The sequence below is a fragment of the Culex quinquefasciatus genome, chromosome 1 (assembly GCF_015732765.1).
Source record: "Culex quinquefasciatus strain JHB chromosome 1, VPISU_Cqui_1.0_pri_paternal, whole genome shotgun sequence".
NCBI classification, from domain to species: domain Eukaryota; kingdom Metazoa; phylum Arthropoda; class Insecta; order Diptera; family Culicidae; genus Culex; species Culex quinquefasciatus.
Genome location: NC_051861.1, coordinates 35,340,080 through 35,364,775, shown reverse-complemented (window position 1 = coordinate 35,364,775; position 24,696 = coordinate 35,340,080). Strand labels below are relative to the sequence as shown.

General features: G+C 37.0%; 1 protein-coding gene across 1 annotated transcript in view; it reads left to right on the top strand.

Moving 5' to 3' along the window:
• Positions 1–8,691: 8,691 nt before the first annotated feature.
• LOC6039163 overlaps positions 8,692–24,696 on the top strand; it is a 39,957-nt gene continuing 23,952 nt past the window's right edge. Inside the window, exons 1-2 of the mRNA XM_038262218.1 lie at positions 8,692–8,809; positions 8,851–9,086. Coding sequence (XP_038118146.1) covers positions 8,692–8,809; positions 8,851–9,086 — 354 coding nt within the window. The remainder of the gene's footprint in view (positions 8,810–8,850; positions 9,087–24,696) is intronic.

Below are 24,696 nucleotides of genomic sequence, written 5' to 3'. Positions count from 1 at the left end.
GTAATTAAGCTTATAACTGTAAGCCCTTACATCCAATTGAAATGCTGTCAAAGGCAAACTTTTGGGAAATTGGACGAGCTTTCCGGTAAAAATATTAACGAGACTGAAAAACCAAGTCTGTCATATAGAAATTGCAAAAACCACCAAAAAATCCATTTTTTCATCATTTTGCCTTCCTCACTGAGGTAAGGCTATAATCCTGCTCTAAAAATGAACTTTTTATTAAAAGCTCGAAGACCCACCTTCATGTATACCTATCGACTCAGAATCTAAAACTGAACAAATGTCTGTGTGTGTGTATGTGTGTGTGTATGTGTGTGTATGTATGTATGTGACCAAAATTCTCACTGAGTTTTCTCAGCAGTGGCTGAACCGATTTTGACCAAACCAGTTGCAATCGACTTGGCATAGGGTCCCATACATCGCTATTGAATTGTTTGAAGTTTCGATAACTAGTTCAAAAGTTATGTATAAAAATGTGTTTTCACATATATCCGGATCTCATTTATATGCATGTAAACGATGTCCGGATCCATCATCCAACCCATCGTTGGTTAGGTTATCGAAAGACCTTTCCAATGAGTCCACAACATTGACGATCTGGCAACCCTGTCTCGAGTTATGACCACTTAAGTGATATTTATGTACTTTTTTGAAGCCGGATCTCACTTAAATGTATGCAAACGATGTCCGGATCCACCATCAGACCCATCGTTGGTTAGGTAATCAAGAGACCTTTCCAACGAGTCCACAACATTGACGATCTGGCAACCCTGTCTCAAGTTATGACCACTTAAGTGATATTTATGTACTTTTTTGAAGCCGGATCTCAATTAAATGTATGCAAACGATGTCCGGATCCACCATCCGACCCATCGTTGGTTAGGTAATCGAGAGACCTTTCCAACGAGTCCACAACATTGATTATCTGGCAACCCTGCCTCGAATTATGACCACTTAAGTTATATCTGTGTGCTTATTTTTCTGGATCTAAAAAATTGCTGAAATATGTGTTTAAACCACTAATATTACCCATTGTTGGTAAAAAGTGAGGAAGGCATCAACCACATAGGTGGATTAAGTTAGTTTTTATTTTTAAAAACGCTGTATCTTCCCAAGGATTGGACATAGGACAATGGTCAATATGGAGACTTTTATGTAAAATTGTCTGGGGAATCGATTCCTACTATGGGTTTTTAAAAATTTTGACGTTTAGACCACTTTAAAAAAAAAAACAGTTTTAGTAAATGATTTTTGTATTTTTTTAGGAGAGACATACCATCCTGCATTTTTCGTCAGTCTTTTTGTAACATCCTAGGCTATTTCCTCATAAATTTTGAACGAAAAAAAAACGTGAAAACATCTTTAAATTTAAGTTTTAGACATAAAAATCAAAAAATCTCATAGAAGTGGCGTGGATTTTTGTTTCAGTGTATTTTTTTCAGAAAGCCCGTCCAATTTCCTACAAGTTTTTCTTTGACCACTTTTGGATACGACGCAATGGCTTCGAGATACAGTAATTTTTAAATTGCAAAATACAAAAATATTTAAATACCTTACGCCCTTCTCAAATGTTATTTTCGAGTACTATTGGCTCCATATACACAAAAATGGCTTATATAGGCCTAGGATAACATGTCTAAAAAGTTTCATTGAAATCGGAGAGGGTCGGGTACAAAAGTACCAGAAAAATTCCTGATTTGAGCTGGAATTGCTCACTTGCAAAATTCAGACCACCTTCCAGAAAAAAATGTAAACTTTAGTCGTTCTCCATTCCTTATTTTTAATTACCATGCAATACTCAACAGCGACCTCTAAACCCTAACCAATTTGGCTTGACAAAGATGCTTATTGTTTTGACGTATTTACTTAGAAATGGTGACGGGGAGTGAAGGGAGGGGGGGAGGGGGGTTCATTAATTTCAATTTTTTCTTGGTTATCTGGTTGTCAGATAAATTTTCCGGATATTTTCTTTTTTTTTTGTATTTTGATGTTTAAAAAGTTATGTGTATCAAATTTAAAAACTAAAAACCCAGATTTTTACTCAAAAGTGTAATGGTTGTTTTGCGTAATTTATTTTTTAAGAAAAAGTATTTCGTCTTGAGTTTAAGTATTATTATTTTCAGTTAATTTTTTTTCTTGAATTCTCTTCATAAATATTCACAACTATTCCCAGTGCACCGAATCAATCAAAATTTGTTCTCAAGGTATAAATTAATAAATATGTTAATGCCGGCAGTAGTCGTAATATTGGGGTTGGGGTGAGATTGGCCAGAGTAATTTTTATCAAACTAAATTCCGTTGAAAGGTTTGTGACATTTTTAACCAACTTTGCTAAAACATGTTGTTTCTACAACCAGTACTGTCAATTTGACAACTAATTAAGTTGTGGAACGTTTTTGCTTGGTAATAGCATACCAAAAAAACAACTTGTAATAGTAGTTCATGCAACAAGTTGCAAAAAGAGGATTTTTTCATCACGAGTCATACATTTATCCAAAGAGGTTCACCGAGTTGGAAAAATACAACAAGTGCTGAAAAAATCAAATTTTGCAACGAGTTCCATACATCATTTAAGTTAATTATAATTCAAATGTTCATGTATTATGTCAATAAATCGTTTGAATCAAAAAAATGTTGAAAAGTATTACTTTTCGAAATAAGTGCTGAAAAGTTTAACTTGTCAGCACCCGTTTCAGTGCTGAAAAGTAGAACTTTTCAGCATTTTTTTGAAAAGTGTTGCTATTCGATTCTGTTATTTTCGGTATAGCAAAGTAGGTTGATTCGTCGTTCAAGAATGACAGGAAAAGTACCGTAATCTGGGGTGAATCGGGACTACAGTCTGAATAGGGACAGCAGTTTTTAGAGCACTTCAAGCTTTTAAATTAGGAAATGGATGTACGCATTTTGTTGTCCCCAGTTTACGGTAAGTACTTTCACGACGGAATTGCAGAAAGTTTATTTTTGTAGCTGCTTATAAGGTACTTAAATGATTAAAAGCGTGCAGTCTCATTCCACTTATAAATCGCAAAATCTTAAACAGAGCATCTTCATATTTAACCAAACCTTATTTCAACCCATTCTACGCCCCCGGTTCAAACGACCCGCCAAGGTCCCGCCTTCTGGCCATGAATCGGCCAACCTGGGCATACTCGTACAATCACCATTAAGGTGACGTACCTCCCTCTTGGATGCTGCTGCTGCCGCTGTCGGCTATGTGTCATAATTTAATATGAAAAATAGCTCGATACTTTGGCTCAGCCAGGGCCAACAAGTCATGCTGGAAGAATGGTCGTAAAGAAAAGATGTTCCCCTAGTGATAAGAAAGAATGAAGAAAAAAAGAACACAAAAGGTCACAAAGATCGCCCGTGGTCGCTGCCACGTGGGCCCGGGTTTGAGTGGTGGCGAGAGGACAAATTTGCACACGCATCAGAAAGTGTCTTTTAGGAGGAGGATCATTTTTTTTTTGTCCTCTTCCTTCTAAAGGACATCCCAAATATGAAGAGGTTGAGGTGGCCGGACGACTTCTAGGAAGGTAACTTGACACTAACAATGTTGACCTTATCTTATCTCGCTGCCTAATGCTGCCTGTCCGGAAGAACCCATCACAGGAGCAATTGTCTAAAAGGGTTCGCCCACCGTCCGTCGTGGATGAATTACTGTCCGGAGGAGGCTGGGACAGCCTCCCATCAGTCATCTGTGCGAACGACGCATATGTTGCCAACGGAAGGATGTCTGCGAAATTTTCGGGGTAAAATTTGGTAAATGTTTATGTTGAGGGTCAATACGGTGGAATTGCGTTTGGTTGTTTTGTCTTTTTAAGGAAACAGATCCTTCATTTCGTCAAATTCCAAATTTGAGCTCGATCCATAAGACCGATTTTGTTCTAATCACCAACTGAGTACGAACAAAACCGTCCGCTTTCACAGGATTGTCCAAACACCATTAACCGCACTCTCCAAACATTAGTCCAAAACTATAGAATTAAGAGCTGCCAGACTCACTCGCCTCTAATCCTACAGCTTGGGTTCTGTTCAATAAATCGCACTGCAGTGCGCCCTCCACTGCACCAAAGCTAACCTCCAAATCGAAGCCCGCGCCAAAGACAACCTAATCCCAGAGTTTTACCAAACACCCCGCTTCGAACAACACTTTGCCGCGGCGGCCACGACCGCAACTAATGAGAAATGACTGTCTATTAATTTAAATTTCGTCCCAAATGCAAATTGTCCATGTTACACTGGAAAAAAAATTAAAGTAGGTGCCCTCAAAATTAGGAAACATGGCCTTTAACATTTCATGAATAATTGAAACCTAAAAAAAATATTTAGCCTGAAACACAAATTTTAAATCAATTGTCACATTCTCAAAAAATATTTATCGTGTTTAAACATAAAACGGATTTAACGGTGCGTTTTGTGGCCACCGACGGACCGGAGTCGGAGTGTGTTCCCGGGGCTTCCGCGACTGACCATCGCCATTCCGAATCGCTAATGGACCACCGGCTCATCCGGAACGAATCTCGGCGGTTGTTTCGAACTTTGTGGTTGATCCAGCTCTGATGGTGCAATTTGCAGTGGCCGTTCAACGACGAGGATGGTCACAGTTGGATCGAACTATCCAGGCTACCTCAATCCGGATTGGTCCTTTCAACTGGTGCCAGTCGAGAGATTTGGATTAGATTTGCAGTTGGAGTGCAGGGTGGTCACTTTTTGGCAAAAACTAATACCATTTTAAGTTCTGTTTATATTTTCTTTGAAATTTTGTTTTACTTCAAATATTTATACCATTTTTTCTGAAAACTAAAAATTAAAAAAAAAGTCAGCCATGTTTCAATTTTTTTTTAATTCAAGGTGTATTCAACCATTAAAAAAAAGCAAGACGAAATATTTTTAAAATTGTCAAATCAATTCAAAAAATTGATAAGATCGGAAATACGGTTTTATTTTTATTCGAAAAATTCAAGATGCTTTTATATCGTCAATTAAAAATTCAACACTCTGTTTTGGTGATGTAGAAAATCTTCGTTTTTTTCTGTGTATTTTTTTCAGCAACCATTTGTCCAATTTTCAATGCTTTTGAAGCAAGTTTATGAAAAAAAAAATCTGAACATTTCGAAAACAAATATTTTCAGCTAAAAACGTTACATAATCCACCAAGTAACTTTTTTACAAACCCGCAGTGCTGCAAGATAGATGGGTATTCACTTTGAGTTCAGAAATTCAAAGTATCACCAAAACCAAATGGTTTTGGCTTCCTCTCCGAAGAATGCCATATAAAATCACTTGAAAATTGGCCAAAAAATGTCACTGCGATTTCTCGGAAATGGCTGAACGGATTTGGACACTTCCTGTTGCATTCGATTCCTCTTAGCTTCCGATAAGTCGCTATTGAAAATCTTCCCCGTAGCCCTTTCCTGTCAAAAGATATTTACGAAAAACGATTTGCAAACCTAAAATCGAAAAACAAAAAACGATGAAAATTTTTCAAAATTGCTTAATTTTTCCACAAATAGGTAGTCTGGAATGTCCTCCATCCCTGGCTGAAACGGGACAAAAATCCATTGAAATTTGTCAAAGTTATAGCCACTTTAAGAAAACTGTTTGCATTCAGCCGCCTTCAAATCGACTAAAACGAGGCCAAAATTAACCAAAATGTCGGCATGTTGCACATTTTTGTAAAGCTCTTTCAAAACCCAATCCACTGAGATACATATCTCGACGAGTTATTAAACTTAGTCGTTAATATCTGCGCTAAACTGGTATTTTTGACGATACCAAGGCATTATCACATGCTGGTTCGCCCATCCGGCTAAAAAACCCAGAACTATTATACTTCGAAAGCATTTTTCATCGTGCTTCGAATGTCATCTTAGGAAATAAAATTCTCTTTGTAAATCGCGTCCAGCATGCAAAGATTCCACCCGACCTCAAATCAGGTCCAGAATAGTCTCAAAAACGTCTTAGCCAAGCCAAGACAAGTCGAGTTATTTCGGGAAATGACAATATGTAATAATGTGTTCTTAGATACCTATCCTTGAGCCATCGATCGACTCCGTTAGCGATACACTTTTTACCCTTTCTTAAATTTTCGCTTTAGCAACGGAATGTGAGAGCGGAATGTGAGAGAGGGAGAGAGTTTACGGAAATTATGAATCATTCGAGCACTGCATAGGGACGAGGCGTTAAATCGTGCTGCCATCTGGTGTTTTGAAGTGCAAGAGTGGAAAAGTGCTGAGTCATCGTCTAAAAATAGACGGCGTCCTATCTCGCCCAGCAAAATGAAGTCGATAAAGTAGTTAGTTTCGATGAGAAAAAGTGGAAAATGTGGTCTAAAAATAGTGACGCCATCCCCCTATTAGTTTTTACGCCGTGACAGCATTAGACAGCTCGCGTGCATTGTTTACATGGATTTTCGTCGACAGACCGTAGGCCTATTTTACTTTTACTGGTATAGAATATCATTCGATTTAGTAAGTCTATAGACTATATACTTTGCAAAGTAATATTCTTTCTGTCAAAAAGGATCACAAAGTTTTTTCTTTAAATTGTTTTAAAAATCCATTTTAAATCCTTTGCGGTCGTATAAAGTGTCATGGTACCCAGAAAATTAAGCTTTATCATTGTGAACAATAATATTAGCAATTTAGTTGAATTTTAGAACTCAATCAACGAATGTATATTATACATGTATATTATACATGTACATTCTCAATACATAAATTTGTGTATGAACCGAGAATAGGAAGCCCCCATTCACCTAGGTGGATTAAGTAACGTTTTTTATAATGGCCTTGGAAACCAAAAAAAATAGAACAAAACTTGACCTCATTTTTTTTTAAAGGAAAGTGGTCACTGAAGCGAATGGTGCCGTCAGATTTTTTTTTGCAACCGGAACCGTCCAATTAAAAAATTGTTTAAATTTCGAAGCTGTAATTTCGGAGGGTTGGATATTATCATATTTTATGTTATATTATTTTTTTATTATGTAATTTTACCTCAATTTAGACTGTAAATTACACCAGAAAAGTGGTAACATTACACATTTTCAGAGATTAAATTATACATTTTTTTCGACATAAAATATGTAGGGGAAATATACCCTTTCTAACCAAACACCTATCTTCGTCTTATGGAGATTTTGATGCTCGATTAAAGCTCCAAAAATACTATTTAGGCTATAAACATACCAGCAACAGCACCGCCTCAAGTAAGCACGCAAATTTATGCCACTTAGGTACTGGCCAAAAAGATTAAATTTAATGCACTTTTGATCATAATTTCTTTTTTGCGAGACCATTTCTCATCATTTTGGTGGCACACACATCCACACGCAAGATGAGAGGTTAACTGCTTAACGAAATCCGCCATCAATATCTTTTCACTTTCGCTAACGATTTTAAAGCGCTTAAGATATAAAATTGCTTCCAACTACCGGCAACATGTTCTTTTGCCCATTAGTTAGTCACTCACTTGAAAAATAATCCCGAAACATGTAAATAATTAGCAAGCACCATCAAAAAAACAAACGCGCCAAGTCGTTTGACGTTTCAATTTTGAATACACATTCCTATCGAAGGCTGAAGAAAACCGAGCGAAGAGCGAAGGCAAATAAAGAACAAAGGTTGGCCACCAACACCACCAACATGCTTATGCAGCGCCTGTTGGAGTGAGCAAGTGCTGCCAGGAAACTTTCGCTATAAATGCTACTTTTCGTGAGTGTTCGCTTAAAATTTCATCAATTTTGGCAGCACTAAGCAGACCCAAAAGAGCGCTGGAAGGAAAAAAGAACTAAGCTGAAAATAGAAAAATGGGCGTGGCCTAATGCACTCGACTGATTAGAATGCACTTTTGAAATATTTTTTTTAAATGCTTGTAAAAGGAATAGCATAACTTTCAATTAAAGTGAAAATAAACAGAAATGTTCACAAAAAGTTGCTCTACTCGTTGGTGTACTTGGTTTTAGTGAATTTAAAGGAACAATCCAGATTACCCAGCATCATTCAAACACGACCGCTTATTAGGCTTAAAATGGGCATATTTCCCCTACTTCTTTCCAGATGAAATGTCAACAAAATTTACAATATTTAAAAAAATTAAGTGAAATTAGTTTCATGGGATTAGCAGCGAATCGTGCCCTATTGAAAAGTGATTGTGGATGTTATGAAAATTGTTCTATGATAAATTTGAAATCAAACATTTTGTGTTATTTTTTGTATAATTATCTCGACAAAAGTTAAAATCATTCAAAACAAGATTTTTCATACCCAATACGAGAAAGCCACCATGTTCACATGGACTCTTCCTGTTCACTGGCAAGATTTGTTGAATTTTCTCATTTGTTGTGCAAATTGAGTTTATTTTCCTTCGTTTCGTTTCTATTGTGGTTGGTATTTGCTTAGCTTCCGACTCTGATTGTTCTCCACATCTGTACCAGAAGCGAGAGAGGGAGCAATTCAAATCACAGTTAAATTTTCTGAAATTTGCATCTATCCTCTGCTCCAGGGGTTGGAATGTATTTTAAAGTAACTTCCTTCGGTGCGAGTCTGCGAACGAGAAAAGATACATGATACAGTGCGTTCGTTTGATTGTTCATAGAAATCTACCGGAATGAACTCGTGAAGCTCCATCAAAGTGTACACACACGCACACACACACACTTTCTCACTCAATTGAAAGCCAATCAAAACCATGTGCAAGTGCGTAACAATTTCCCGCCGGAGTGGCACCAGTCCGCCCAACGTCCGGCCACGTGAACAACGAGCCACCTTCAGCAGCAGCAGCAGGTGTTGCCAGCTGCAGCAGTTAGGCCAGTGCAGTGTTCCCAGCAGCGCATAGGAAAATAGGAAGAAGACAAGCCCCGCCCGACACTGTGTCTCTATAAACTGTCCGTGGCAGCTTGGTTGCTGAAAACCATCAACATAGGTTGCCCACAGTCGGTGTTGTGGTGCCCACGTGGCGAACCGGGAACCCCGCGGCCGCCGAAGCCACCGCTATGGCCCCCGGAGCCGGAACTGCCGCTCGAATCGCAGTGGGCCGACGCCGGCGAGGGCTACTGGGCTAACCAGCAGGGGAACAACCCGTGGGTAAGTTGCGCTAGAGGCACTGTAGTTGATGTTTTAGTATTTTTATGATGTTTCAAGTGTGGTAATTTTGCTCACAATTTTTTTGTTTCGATAAGTTATAGAAACTGTTACAGCATAACTTTTTAAACAATTACACCGACCAACAACTTTTTTGCGCAAGTTCAACTCGAAAGAGGCATAAACTTTAAGGTCCCCAGAAACACATGCACTTTGAATATTGCATGCAATTTTTAGTTGAATTCCGGTAGTTCTCTACCAACTCACACGAAATCGGGAAAAGTTGCCCCGACCTCTTTTCGATTTGCATGAAACTAAGGGGTAATAGTCCCTGATCTTGAATCCGAGGTCCGTTTTTTGATATCTCGTGACGGAGGGGTGGTACGACGCCCTATTTGATGGCGTACTCAGAATTCCGAAAAAAACGTATTTTTTATCGAAAAAACACTAAAAAAAGTTCTAAAAACTCTGCCATTTTCCGTTCCTCAACTGTAACAATTTTTGGAACATGTCATTTTAAGGAAAATTTAATGTACTTTTCGAATCTACATTGACCCAGAAGGGTATTTTTTCATTAAGAACTAAATTTTAATTTTAAAATTTCGTGTTTTTTCTAACTTTGCAGGGTTGTTTTTTAGAATGTAATAATGTTCTACAAAGTTGTAGAGCAGACAATTACAAACGTTTCGATATATAAACATAAGGAGTTTGCTTATAACCATCACGAGTTATCGCGATTTCACGAAAAAAAAGTTTTGAAAAAGTTGGTCGTCGTTGATCATGGCCGTTCATGGTCACGAAAAAAAGAAAAACGCAAAAAGTAAAATTTTTAAAATTTTTTTTCGTAAAATGGTGATAACTCGTAATGTCTATAAGCAAAAATAACCCTGCAATGTTAGAAAAAACACGACATTATAAATAAAAAAAATTGTTCTAAATGAAAAATGAGCTTTCTGGGTTATTGTCGAAAAGAAAATTACATTAAATTTCCCTTAAAATGACATGTTCAAAAAAAAATTACAGTTGAGTAACGGAAAGTGGCAGAGTTTTGTAAACTTTTTTAGTGTTTCTTTTTCGCTGAAAAAATCGTTTTTTTTTTAATTCTAAGTACGCCATCAAATCGGGCGTCTAATTTTACATAAAAGTCCCTTTGACTTCAAATTTCTACCTCATCACCGTTTCAGGCTGCAAATTATTGAAAAACACCTCTTTTTCGCAAGTTCAAACATTGAAGGGGTCGTACCACCCCTCCGTCACGAGATATCAAAAAACGGACCTCGGATTCGTGATCAGTATGTTAGTTACAAAAGTTACTCTTTAGAACAAAGTTTCACGCAAATCGAAGAGGTGTCGGGGCAACTGCTGTGTGAGTCGGCGGAGAATTACCCATTTTTTTTTTTTTTGCAGAAATGAAAAAATACTGATGTTTCATTTTTGAACATTGAATTTGAATCATTATTTTGTGAGATATCGGTACTAAAAAAATGTCAAATTTTGTTTTAAATCTTTCATAAAACAGTAGCTTAAGGGATGAATAAAACATTAAATCGATAGTTCCCGTAGTTCTGAAGATACTAAAATTTCCTATAACAATAATCTGTGTCCAAAAGCTCTGGTTGCAGTTAAATAACTTCAATTTTCTTGTTTCTTTTTCTTTTATCCGCAGTATTTCAGAAACTAGAAATTCAATCTTCAATGCCTCTCAGGCAATTTTATTGGAAATTTTCTGAACTTTTAGAGCAACATGTTTTCTGAAAAGGACAATCGCGGCCACCACCTTAAAAATCTAAAAACGGGAATTTTTAAGTTGACATTAAATTCAAGTGGCTATACATTAGCCTGTCCCATTTTGAGGTCATGTCGAGGAATGTCAGGTGCTCACTTCTTAAATGATAGATTATGATGTTAGGAACAATGTTTTCTTAGACAAGAAAAAATAATAAAATACTTTCTCGCACCCCCTAGTCGATTTACTGAAAAAAGTCACTTTTTTAACAAATTTTCTAAAATCGCTTGGAATCAATACAAAAACTGATTCGATCTGGTGAGTATTATCTTCAAACCATAGGTTTTTGTCCATAGATTAAGATGCACTATCAACATTGGACCAAAACCTAAGTTTTTGGACTCTCCCTGGCGGACTTATGTCGAAAAAATCGCATTTTTTCGAAACTTTTTCCAGAAATGCTCATTTAATTTAGGGTAGTTTATTTTTCCCAGTAAAACCAATACATGCAGCTTGTAGGAAATTTCATGGCGAATATTTTTCTCTCTGAGAAAATGCAATTTTGACACTCCAGAGCCGAGATATTTGAGTTTTAGTGAGAAAAAAGTGTCAATTTTCAAAATTTCTCAGAATTAAGAAACAAGGCCTACTAATTACACGATGTTGCAAGCATGTGTCGCAAAGGTCAGGGTATGCTTTCTTTTAGTAATTTTGGCCGCTGAATCCGAATCTGAAATCAAATTTCGTGTAAACGTAAAATTTCGTGAAAAGTATGATCGAACTTGCAAGCAATTTAAATTGCAGCGATTTAATCACGCAAAAAACATTCCAAAAGGGTGTAGCTAAAAACATCACTGTTTACACGAAATTTGATTTCAGATTCGGATTCAGCGGCCTAAATTACTATACGAAAGCAAACCCTGACCTTTGCGACACATGCTTGCAATATCGTGTAATTAGTAGGCCTTGCTTCTGAATTCTGAGAAATTTTGAAAATTGGCACTTTTTTTCTCACTAAAACTCAAATATCTCGGCTCTGGAGTGTCAAAATTGCATTTTCTCAGAGAGAAAAATATTCGCCATGAAATTTCCTACAAGCTGCATGTATTGGTTTTACTGGGAAAAATAGGCTACCCTAAATTAAATGAGCATTTCTGGAAAAAGTTTCGAAAAAATGCGATTTTTTCGACATAAATTCGCCAGAGAGAGTCCAAAAACTTAGGTTTTGGTCCAATATTGATAGTGCATCTTAATCTATGGACAAAAACCTATGGCTTGAAGATAATACTCACCAGATCGAATCAGTTTTAGTACTGATTCCAAGCGATTTTAGAAAATTTGTTAAAAAAAAGACTTTTTCAGTAAATCAACTAGGGGGTGCGAGAAAGTATTTTATTATTTTTTCTTGTCTAAGAAAACATTGTTCCTAACATCATAATCAATCATTTATGAAGTGAGCACCTGAAATTCCTCGACATGACCTCAAAATGGGACAGGCTACTACACATATCTTAAAAACGGTGCTCTTTATCAAAAACTCCGTTGATTATTTTTGATTACCTATTTGGTTTAACATGAAAATCTGACGCCAACCAATTTTTTTGACTGAAATTACTATTTTTTAAACATAATTTGGCGGCAACATTTCTGTTAATACTTATGGCTCAAAAGTTACGAATTTTTAAATGAAAAATTTAGTTTTAAATGCAAAAATGACCCTTCTGGGTTAATGTAAATTCCAAAAGTTTATTCAACTTCCCTTAAAATGACATGCTGAAAAAAATGGATTTTTTTTAAATACGTTTTTTCGAAATTTTTAATACGCCGGGTGTCCAACTCTACTTAAAAGTCTCTTTAACTCCAAATTTATATCTCATCACCTTTCAGGCTGCAAATTATTGAAAAGCATGTATTTTTTTCGCATGTTCAAAAATTTAAGTACGACCCCTCCGTCACGAGATATCAAAAAACGGACCTCGGATTCGTGATCAGGAGTGGAAACTGATGTGTGAGTTGGCGGAGAATTACCCACCTTTACCGAAGACACCAAATCGATCAGAAGATTTCTTCAAAAGTTACAGATTCAAAGACATTAATTTTCGAATTTTTGCATACCATTTTTATGTGTACGGCTGTCAACATTGGTTATTGGTAAGGCCCTCACAAAGTTTGAGCTGATAAAAAAAATGGTCGAAATCATCCAATTCGTAGAGAATTGCTCACCACTACATGTATCGCAAAAAAAAATCCGTGAAGACAGTTTTCATGCAGATTCTGGTTTATTCCATGTAGATTTGCACCAAATTGGGGCAATCACCAATGGGTTGAATGTTTCTACAAGTACTACGCCATAAAATGATTGATTGAAAATTGATGTTTAAAATGATTTTCGGACATTGAATTGTTTGATATTTGATAGTTTCTGATCAGTCTTGTCCGTCTAAATCAAAATTACCGTAATGCAATTAAATTTAATGTTGAGATCTTTCGACTCAAATCGCCAATATACATATTATAAGTTATTATAATTGACTTTCTAACTGTCACTCCATAAACAAAGGCCGTAATATCCACTCCCTAATGACCTTTTGCGAGCATAATGTGTTCTTCACCTCATTCAAAGCTCCACTACTTAAGTGCCGCCATTCATTACTGTGTGCAAATCGGCTTTCGCCTAACATATTGCACGACCCCAAAATAACGAATTAATTTCCTCCACTTCCTGGCACCATAATCCTGACCTACCGACCTACACTCCGATCTCCCAATTCCCGGTTGCCATCATTATTAATTTCAGGGCTTCAGTCGATTTCATTTTCTTAAATCATCTCTCCCAGCTTTTGACCGTCCTCTCACCTCCCCGGCAATTGTTCGTCGTAATGGCCTGCCTCCCTCCTTCGAAAAAAAATGGGACCGACCATACATGCTCGTAACGGTTCCTCCCAATCGAGGATCCAAATTCTCCATTAGCCGAGGCGTGACCGTGTCCGCTTGATGGGCGCACGTGACCAGAATCGGACATCGATCCCGGGATCGTAAAATAGATTACTTCCCCGGACTTACTTCGGACCATGGTCAGCGTCAGCCAAGATGACAGCAAGAAGACGGTCCCTGTGGTTCCAAGTCCGGTTCAGACTCCAGAGGACAAAAGGCCAAGGCCGGAATTGGCCACGTGAGCGGTTCCAGATAATAATCACACACACACACTGACTGGGCTGGACATCGGGCAGGACCACGTTGGCAGGCGGAGGGTTCCGGGGGAAAAAGGCGCACCGGACACCGACCATAAAATTAAGATGAAATGGCAGTTGGACCTGATATGAACCTGTTCGTGGATATCTGCAGCCATTTCGAGCACGACAAAAAAGGAACAGGGGAGGGGGAATTGTTCCGGAACGATGAACAAAAATTAATGGAAATTAAAATTGGAATGGTTTGTTGGCCTATTCAAACTGAGTTATGGTCAAAGTTATGCAGTTAAACGGAATAGAGCTCTGGTATTTATTGTCCTTGCAGGTTTATTTTTGGGGACAAGTTTAATGCTGAAGGCCAAGTGAGAATTTGTAGAAATATAGCCATGGTGTTTGAATATTAAATTTTATGCTGGATCAGTGCTTACGAAATAGAGAAAACTCGCGACAAAATTTTGAGGCTAGGGATTTTGACAGGTATGATTTTCATAAAGTATTGGCCTCCTTTTCTTTCCCACGGAAAACTGGGGACAAAGTAGCCGTCAAACAAGGCAAAACTGTTAAAGTCACTCGCAACATGATTTTGAGTGATTTAATTTCATTTCTGACGTCACGATTTTCTCCTCTATATCGACTTTGTTTGTGATAAGTGACAGAACACTTCAATCGTCTTCACCACGACAACCTGGTTTTGACATTCTATTCTCGTTCATTTCACACACAAACGAAAGAGTGCCACGCAAAGACACTCATGCACTCTCTAGAAAAACATTCACTCAGAGAACGGTCGTTTGACACTCTGCCGAGATTTCGATCATCTCTCCAATGATCGCAATCATATTATTTCTGACAACACGCAACAAACACAAGGAAGCTACAAAGAGATAGATAGAGAGAGAGAGAGAGAGATAGAGAGAGAGAGAGAGAGAGAGAGAGAGAGAGAGAGAGAGAGAGAGAGAGAGCGCGAAACGAGAGAAAGAGAAAGAGCACGTTGTCTCGTTCGGCTGCTTTTTCGTTCGTTTCGGCTTTGATAGGCGCTTTGTGTCAGCGAACAAAACGACGTCGTCGTGCTATCTTGTCGCACCCGCCATCTAGAAGTTCCGAGAAAAACGCGGTACTAACTGGTACGTGCGTCAAACGCGTTCTGACCTGAAATCCCTTTGGCCAATTGTCGCAATTACATCAATTTTCAGTGAGTGACAAGATAGCACGGCAAGATTGAAACTACTTTCATATGTAAACTGTCAAAAATGCACGGAGTTTTTTCGGATTTCGTTGAATATCTCAGGATTGAAATCGAATTTTGGGGATCTGTGAAGATCAAAAGATGATGCACTGTGAGATGCAATAACCTAAATTGGCCCAAAATGTACGTACGACAAGTAGGCACGGCAGTGACGAAATGTTGTTATCGGAAATGATCGCTGACAAAAAGTTCTATCACATTTCTACGCAACTTACTAAAATATACATTTGTATGGTTTATACCCTAAAAAAATAAAATTCAAATCACAATAATATAGCAATTCCCCCGAAAAAAGCATGATTCGAAAAAAAAATTCTCCGATCGGACTCAAAAATTTACTGTGGGTTTCTTGGCCAAAATAATTAGACCCGTATTTTTTTTGTTTGTCTATTACGGTGACCTACGCCCTGTTAGGGTGGTTCGTAAAATGGCAATTTTCGTCGATTTTTGCAAAAAAAACCACAATTAAAAAAAATCATAACTCCGCACCATTTCAACCGATTTTGGCTATCTTGGGCACAAACGAAAGGGTGTCTAAATGTCCAACCTACAAAAAAAATCAAACATCAAATGGTTCGCTCTACCATTGCCGCATTGCCTTGGCGTTCTCTCTTTCAAGATTCCAACTCCAAACTTGGTGTCTGAAGGTTTGAAACGGTGAGACAACCCAAACTTCTTTTTACACCGAATTTTTCTAATATAAAGGCAGAACAAAAACTTGGCTCAATTTTAAGTGGCAAAATCAAACATGAGATCAAAAATAAATTCAATGTTATTCTAATCATCTCAAAATTGTATAAAAATATGTTTGTCACCCCTTTTCAAAATCGGGGGGGGGGGCAAAAAATATTGTTAACGTCACGATTCGAAATCCGGACACTTAGTAGCATATCATTTTCGTTTTAACTGACAAAAAACCATGTAATGAGTTGAAATGAAGAAATATCATCAGGATGTAGTATAAATAGTCAGTTTTTAGGAGAATGCATGCAAAATATGTCTTTTCTAACAATTTTTCATCAGAATTTGAAAATTGAAATGACTAGTTGTGCTTCGAATTCCGGACACTCGTTTTAGCTAATGAATCTCACAAATTTGGACTGAAATGTTAGTGAATGGCATTCTTTAGGTCTCAAATAAGCTGTTAACATCAAAACAATCGATATTTAAGGAAATCAAAACCATAAATTTCTGCTTTGCTTTCCCGGTGCTTCGGATGCCTATGAAATATTTCACGTGAAATGTTTCGAAGTTTTGGTAATCTTATAGTTTTATTTTATTTAATTGTTTTGACATTAACTACAGCGTTCAAACAAACTTAAAATGAAAGTTGATGTTAGAATTCATCAAATAACACAGTTTTGACATTCATAATGCGAACTTATATCCAAATTATTGATAAAACAAGATGAATTGTCCGGGAATTCGAATCATGACGTTATTTCTAAAGGCCTAACATTTTTTTTCATAAAAAAAACAATCCCAATCACATAAAAACATTTAAAAATGAGATTTCCTAAATTAAAATCATATTTTGCATGTTTGAGATCGATTAAAATAATGTTTATTTAAATAGTAGTTTATGCAGTTGCAAAAAGAGATTTTTTTCAGCACGAGTCGTACATTTATCCAACGAGGTTCACCGAGTTGGGTAAATACGAAGAGTGCTGAAAAAAACAAGTTTTGCAACGAGTTCCATACAACATTTTTTGCAATTCCAAAAAACACACACTGAGGGAAATTTTATGTCTAATTGAAGTATTTTGTCAATAAATCGTTAAAATCAAAAAAATGTTTAAAAGTGTTACTTTTCGAAACAAGAGCTAAAAAGTTCAACTTTTCAGCACCCATTTGAGTGCTGAAAAGTAGAACTTTTCAGCATTTATTTTGAAAAGTGTTGTTATTCGATTCTTTTATTTTTGGTACAGAAAAGTAGGCTATTTCGTCGTTCAAGAATGACAGGAAAAGTAAGTAGTTTCACGACGGAATTGCAAAAAAACATTTTTCAACATTTTTATTCTAAAAGACGCTGTAACTTCAAAAGGATCGGACTTAGGACAATGGTCAATATGGAGACTTTTATGTAAAATTGCCTGAAGAGGGTCTAGACAAAAGTACCTAAAAAATTCCTGTTTAGTGCTGCAATTGCTGTTTTGCAAAAATCGACGAAAAAAGACATTTTTGGACCACCCTTTTTCGGATAGGAGCACCCTAATCACCATACAAAACAAAATACGATTCTTTTTATTTTGGCCAAAGAACTCCTCCCATGATAAATTTGTGCCAAATCTGAGCACATTTGCTTTGAATACTTCGTGTATGACCTGTTTCTGTTTGAAACGCTGTAGTTGCTGAAATTTTATAGAGACTTGTAGGGACAAACTACTGATGCAAAATAGTTTCAATAATCACAGAGAAAATACATACATAGTTTTTTAGTATAGTAATTTTAATATACGAGTTCAATCCCGTTTAATCGTTTTAAAATGTAGGTGCATTTTGCTTTTATTTTGCTTCAATATACCATTTTTGGAAAAAAAGTTTAATTTTGGAACATGTTTTACACTGCTTTAGAGAAACTAACGCTATCAGTATAAATTTTGTACAGCAATTAGATGCAATTACCGGCGACAAGCTCACTTCCATAATTGATCAGTTGTGAGTTCACTTTACAAACCAAGAAGTTCCACATTAGAGTGGTTCAAATTTTAATTTTCGCGCCATGCATTCCACGTCAAGAACATTTCAGATTTTGCCTTCTTTAAACATATAGGCCATTGTTACGACAAACATTATCATCCTGCGAGTGAAGGCTAACTCCTTAGGTTAAATGGGCACAAAACTTTTGTAAACAATAGTACATCCCTTTCACTCGAATGATAGTTTGCATAAGGTGTGAGAGGGGTACACTCTTGTTTACAAAAGTTTTGTGCCCTAATGAAATGGGAAGCACGAAATAGCTGAAATTCTGAACAAGCTTCCCAAAGTTGACGTCGCAAATTCAAATTTGAACCACCCTAGCCCACATAATATAGCTAAACTTTACACATTCGGCATCTTGGTCCTATAAATCAACTCAACCGTTTTCGAGAGTTGTGTGCCTTTCCTTTGCATCCTTGGCTGATTTACACACTTTGTACGTTCGTACGAGCTGGGATTGGGAAGCCAAATTTGTGTCCTGGTGACAGAGATATTCCCCAAATAGAGCGAGTTAGAGAGCGTCGTCGGCACGAGCCAAGCTGAAACTGGAGCTCATGGATAAATCATAACCGTAATTTCCTCGCCGGGGCTCCTTACTTTGCCAGTCAGATGCATCAGCTCGGCCCAGTTTTAGCAGGAACGTGGCTGTTGTTTCAGCGTCGGCCTCGGCCAAAACGGTGCCCGGGGAGTTTAGCCAAGGAGACGACGGGTTTCGCAAATAGAGCGTGATTGCAGGCTGCCAGGATTCATCGAGATATTTTGGAACTATCCGGGCCACCGAAGTGCTGACCTGCTCATGGTCGGTGAATTCAAACCGGATATTGGATTAGATTGGGCTATAAATGTTGCCAAAAGGTTCTACCAGCATGTTGATTGGGGCACTTTGTGCATCTTTGGACTACATTTAGCATTATTCTGTTGAGAATAGAATGTTTCCAGCGTGATAATTTCTTATTTAAAAAAAGAAGTTTTTTTTTTTATTTGGTGGTATAATTTGAAGATTTGATTTGAGATTTGAGAAAAGAGAAAAAGCTTTTTTGCGTGGATTTGTCAGCTAAGAAAACTCGTTCAACAGTGTGCCAGTACACATGACCTATCCATGTTCTCTCGCCAGCCGGTACCAAGTACAGCCCACGTGTGAGTCTTTTGGAATATAACACCAAATCCCGGTGCAGACTACGCCAAAGACGGCGACGACTGGAAACGCGCAAGGAAAACAAACGATCGGACTAGAAGTCATTTTCACAGTTCACAGATTTCGTGACTTTGCACATTTAGCAGAGCACGCGTGTGAGCTTTTGGGGGGGGGGGTTAGGTGTCATCGTTGAGATGGGGAGGTGAAAATTCGTCTCCGGATGTACATACGGTTTGTCCTGGAAATGGTATGTGAGTCGTGTTGGTGGTGGTGAAATTCTCCCTGTTAGGGTGGTTAATTTGTCAGAACATTCAATCATATTTTGATCGGGGGTAAGAAACATGAAATTTTGCAGCAATTTCTCTTAAAGTTCTCTTAAAACTTTTATTATTATTTGGCTGAAAATTTGTGAGATGTTGACAGATTTTGGGGCTAAAAAATGATGAATTTTACCCCAAAAAATGATGAATTTTCATCAGTTTTTTTATGAATATTCATCAGGTTCACATTTTTACACATTTTATATGTAATATTGTAATATTATTCAAAAAAGAGTGGTGATATTCAACCTACCAAATTTTCAACATTCCCAAATTCAACTTTTTTTCTGTGAAGACAAACCCCTTTTTAAATCATTTTTCGACACATAAAAGAATTTGCGCAACATTGTTTGGCAGTGTTGCCAATTTGTGTGCTTTGTGTAATTTGTTAGTTTTGTTGATTCGATTGATTCCCAGCGATGCCTGTCACTCTTCCCCTTTTCCTCGCGTGACGTCCCGTTAAACTGCGTTTGCAAAATGGGTTTTGTGGCGGCTTTTGTAGTTAAACCGTCGACCAATAGTGTCGTCTTTACGAAAATTTTGATATCCAAACATGAATAAAAAGTTAAATTTTCCCGTTTTCGTCATTTTCTCGATTTTGCGTGTGGTGTGCCGAAAATCACACTTTTTATTTTCAAACAATTATTTATATCTCGGAATCCTGTTAATGAACCTCCAGTGTTTGAGTATTCCGAGGAATCCGATAAAAATATTTTCAGACATAGGCTCTTTGGTACAGACTCGGTCAAAACACAATTTTAAGTTTTCATACGACTTTTTCAAATGTTTAGCTAGTTTTTTCGGTTTTCAAATTATTTTTTCTTGAAAAACCTACCAATAACCTTTCATTTGCAGCTAAACATCTGTTGAAATGGAGCGGAGTTATGATTTTAAAAAAATGTGGTTTTTAATAAAATTGACTAAAATGGCCACTCTTGGGACCACCCTAGTACGGTGTAGGTCACACCAATGGCCAAACAAGAAAATATGAGTCTAATTATTTTGACCTGCGAAGCCCCACAAAAATTTGGGGCCCAATCGGAGAACTTTTTTTTTTGATTTGTGCCCTTTTCAAATGGAATTTCTGTACATAGGTTTTCAAATATGCAAATTAGAGCGTCCCAAAAAATGAAAAGTTGTCAAATCTTTGGTGCTTACCCCTAGAATGATAGATTATGATGTCAGGAACAATGTTTTCATACAACAAAAAAATCCCAAAAATGGTTTACAACTCGCTCGCGGAGCTTGAATGAAAAAAGTGCATTTTACGAGTATTTTTCAGAAATGCGCGTAACAATCATACTAAAGTCATTCGAATTTGGTCGCCTTGGGCTTCAAGTTAAAGTTTAATGTCACGTCACATTGTGAGAAAATCTCATGTTTCTCATGAAATGTTGTAAACAAATATTGTTTTTGAGCGTGCAAAATAAAAATATCCAAAATATGTGCTTTCCCGTTTGTAATCATAGTAACCAATGTTTTATGCTTAAAAAGGGAAATATACTAAGAATTTTGAAAATTCGTCACATTTTGTTCACTAAAATGTAAATATCTCGGCTTTGCGTGGACATAAATAGAATGTTAAAAAAAGCAAAATCATCTTCGTAAAATTTCCTATTTGCTGTATGCATTAGTTTTGGCTGCAAAATTGGTTTTTGAAATTTTTTAGCTGAAAAATACCTTTTTTTTCGCGCTAAAACGCCCTGCCATGCCCAAACACAAGCTTTTATGGACTATGCCTGTACAGAAATTTGTTCAGGGGACATTAAACTATAACTTTAAGCCCAAGGCGACCAAATTTGAATGACTTTAGTATGATTGTTACGCGCATTTCTGAAAAATACTCGAAAAATGCACTTTTTTCATTCAAGCTCCTCGCGCGAGTTGTAAACCATTTTAGGGATTTTTTTGTAGTATGAAAACATTGTTCCTGACATCCTAATCTATCATTCTAGGGGTGAGCACCAAAGATTTGACAACTTTTATTTATTTTTATTTTTTTTTTGAGACGGCCTAATGCAGATCCTATCTTTGTATGTAATTTGTAAACAACCGAAAAAAGATAGACAGGAATTATGGGATTTTCTGATTGTCAACAAATAGCAACCTACGTAAAGGTCAAAAGTTGAAACATTTAACATTTATTTTTTTAATTGAAGTCAACTCAAACGTTTAAAAATCTGCAGATATGCGTACGAATTTCAAAAAAAATTAAAAAAAAATGAAACTATCGTAAAAATTTTAGTCTTATTTCGAAATTATGTTGTATTTAATGAACCTAGCAAATAGCAGGTTAGCAATAATAATTGTATGATAACCTTTTCAAACCTTAGCGTAGATTTTCGAAAAAAAAAACATTTTTAGGGATGTTCATGAAAACTCTGCAGATACAAAAAGTCGCGTTTTTAGCTAAATATAAAATTTGTTTTAGCAATAACTTGAAAACGGTGCATGATATAAAATTGTTGGTAAAGTACTTTTTGATTGCAAATTTGATTTTACATCTGAAAATGATATCAAACAAATTGCTTGCCTTTTGAATGTTGACCATTTTTTGCTTTAGCTCTAAAATTGCAATTTTTGTCATTTTCAAATATGTTTCAGATAAACATATTTGAAAATGATTTTTAAAGCTTAATTTTTTTCGAGTGTTCCTAGCAGCATGTACAATCTAGCTGGAAACAAAACATCCGTTCTCAGGATACATTTTTTTTTGTATAGCCTTTTTCTATGGACAGCTGCCAAAATTGTATAAAGACTAGTATGCACAGGACATCTTTAATGTCAGAAAAATGCGTAATTTTGCCTCTAAAAATGTGTAATTTTACCACTTTTTTGGTGTAATGTTACTCTTAAATTTTAGTCTTAAAATGTCGGGAAATGTCTCGACAGCAGCATCCGATTGCTTGCCTTGAGAATAAAACTATAACCCTTAAACACATTATGCCATTGGTCGCAACGCTTGCTTAGAGCGTATCCTAGACCTTCTACCTTCCCAAAAACCGTCCAACTCCAAGCGAAACTTTTTTGGGGACACCGTGGAGATTTTCCCTTGTCCCCTGAAGTGGAGCATCAACACTTCCCGTCTGCCAAATCTCCTATCCTTGTCCCTGGTGCGCGGTGGAGATGGGAGCGGCCGGCAATGGACGGCTGTCATGGTGGTGAGAATCTGGTTCAGGTGGAATTGGTTCTATTCCCAATTATCAATCCTAAGCAACTTGGGCTTAGACAATCATCACATCACATGGCGAAATCCAGTCTGCAATCCGCTAAAATCACCGTCTCCTACCGAAGCGAAGCATAATGTCACTCTTTTCAGTCTTAATTGAGGTAAAAAAACACCTTTCAATATAACATCATTCCAATTTACACATTTGTTTACTGTGCGCGAAATAATGACATAAAATGTCTCCTTTGGTTATAAAAAAGGTACATACAAAGTTTCATCCTAATAAGAAAAAAACATGAAATAAATTTGCGTAAAATTTGCACATTCTTGGGAGAACTGCTCTACTGTCAAACTTACAACGCGTTTTCTCGAAACACGATGCTCATTTACAAATGCCTACACACAGTTAAAAACATAATGTGTAAATTTTGAAAGTATAAAATTTGGAGGTTTAAAATTACATCTTTTATGGTGTAATATTAACTCATTTTATATTAAATGTTTATTTTTTTAGATGAACAAATTCAGCTATCATTTATGGTGAAGACTCTGTACATCTCCCTAAAAAACAACAAAAATACAAGGAACCGCAATTTGATAATGAAAATTATTTAAATTTTAGAATATTCGATATTAACCCAAGTAACCACAAGCACTTGATTGAAGTATTAATGCAGTACTAAATCAGCACTGGAATGTTTTGAAGTAGTAAATAAGCTTTGCGAATGCTTCAAAGTATCAAGACTTTGCAGCATTACAACTGGCATTAAATCACCATTTACGACCTTGAAAATGTGCTTCAAAGCATTTGATGTTTATCAACAAAGTAACCCATCAATACGGGGAACATTTCAGCCTGGCACGGTTTTATTGACTTTTATCCTTCTCCCGTCATACCGTTCCATCAAACGTGCGGGCTAAGGCGCAATTCCCCCAGTGTGCACCAGTTTTATTTTTGCGTGAGCTGGGTTCAATTCCCGCCGATTGAAGTGTTTTCTTGTTTTTATTTTGTGGAAAACTGCAGCCTGTAATAAGCCAAATTTTTCAAAACTTATGCCCATAGGGACGTGGCGTTACATCGTGCTGCCATCTGGTTTTTTTAAGTGCAAGAGTGGAAAAGTGCTGAGTCATCGTCTAAAAATAGACGGCTTCCTATCTCGCCCAGCAAAATAAAGTCGATAAAGTAGTCGGTTTCGATGAGAAAAAGTGGAAAAAGTGTTCTAAAAATAGCGACGCCATCCCTCTATAGCACAAAGGACATTATCAAAAGTTCTCTGGTAAATTGAATGATTTTTCTCGCAAGCAAAAAGCTGTTTTCCAGAAGTCTGATACACTTTGCGAAATTTTGCCAACCGTGGACCAAGCACTCCTCGGGAAAACAGTTCCCGTTAGCCGTTAGCCAGTACTTGTCCCTAATAACCTCAAGCTTTCCGTAATTGATTGCACTGCACTTACTGGCAGGCCGCAATTTGCTGAGTGACTCGTAAATAATAGAGGGATGGCGTCGCTATTTTTAGAACACTTTTTCCACTTTTTCTCATCGAAACCGACTACTTTATCGACTTTATTTTGCTGGGCGAGATAGGAAGCCGTCTATTTTTAGACGATGACTCAGCACTTTTCCACTCTTGCACTTAAAAAAACCAAATGGCAGCACGATGTAACGCCACGTCCCTATTTCCGTCCAACCATGAACCAGAATCTCTAAACAGCAGAAAGAAAGTCTTCATTAATGTTTGATGCATTATCCACATCGATTAAAAGTTTCAAAACAAACACTCATTTCAGAATACATCAGTTGGCTGGCGCGCATCCTGGAGATCGACGAGAAAAATGCAAAAATAACATCAAAGTGTCACACTCCCACATGAAACGCAACAGGAGAAAAAAAACAAAGGAGGCCCACCACCAAGTGTGTGGAGCAGCTGTTCTTTTTTCCCCCCAGCCTTGACGTCGATAAAGCAGTTTGTTTTTGTTCGAGCTTTCGGTGAAGTATTAAATCAGCATCACTGTGCGCCACTTGAAATATTTCTCAAGGGAAAAGTGCTGATTAAATGTTTTGAAGCATTATTTGCTGGTATTAAATGCCAATATAATGCTGATTTAATGCCGCTATTTAGTGCCTC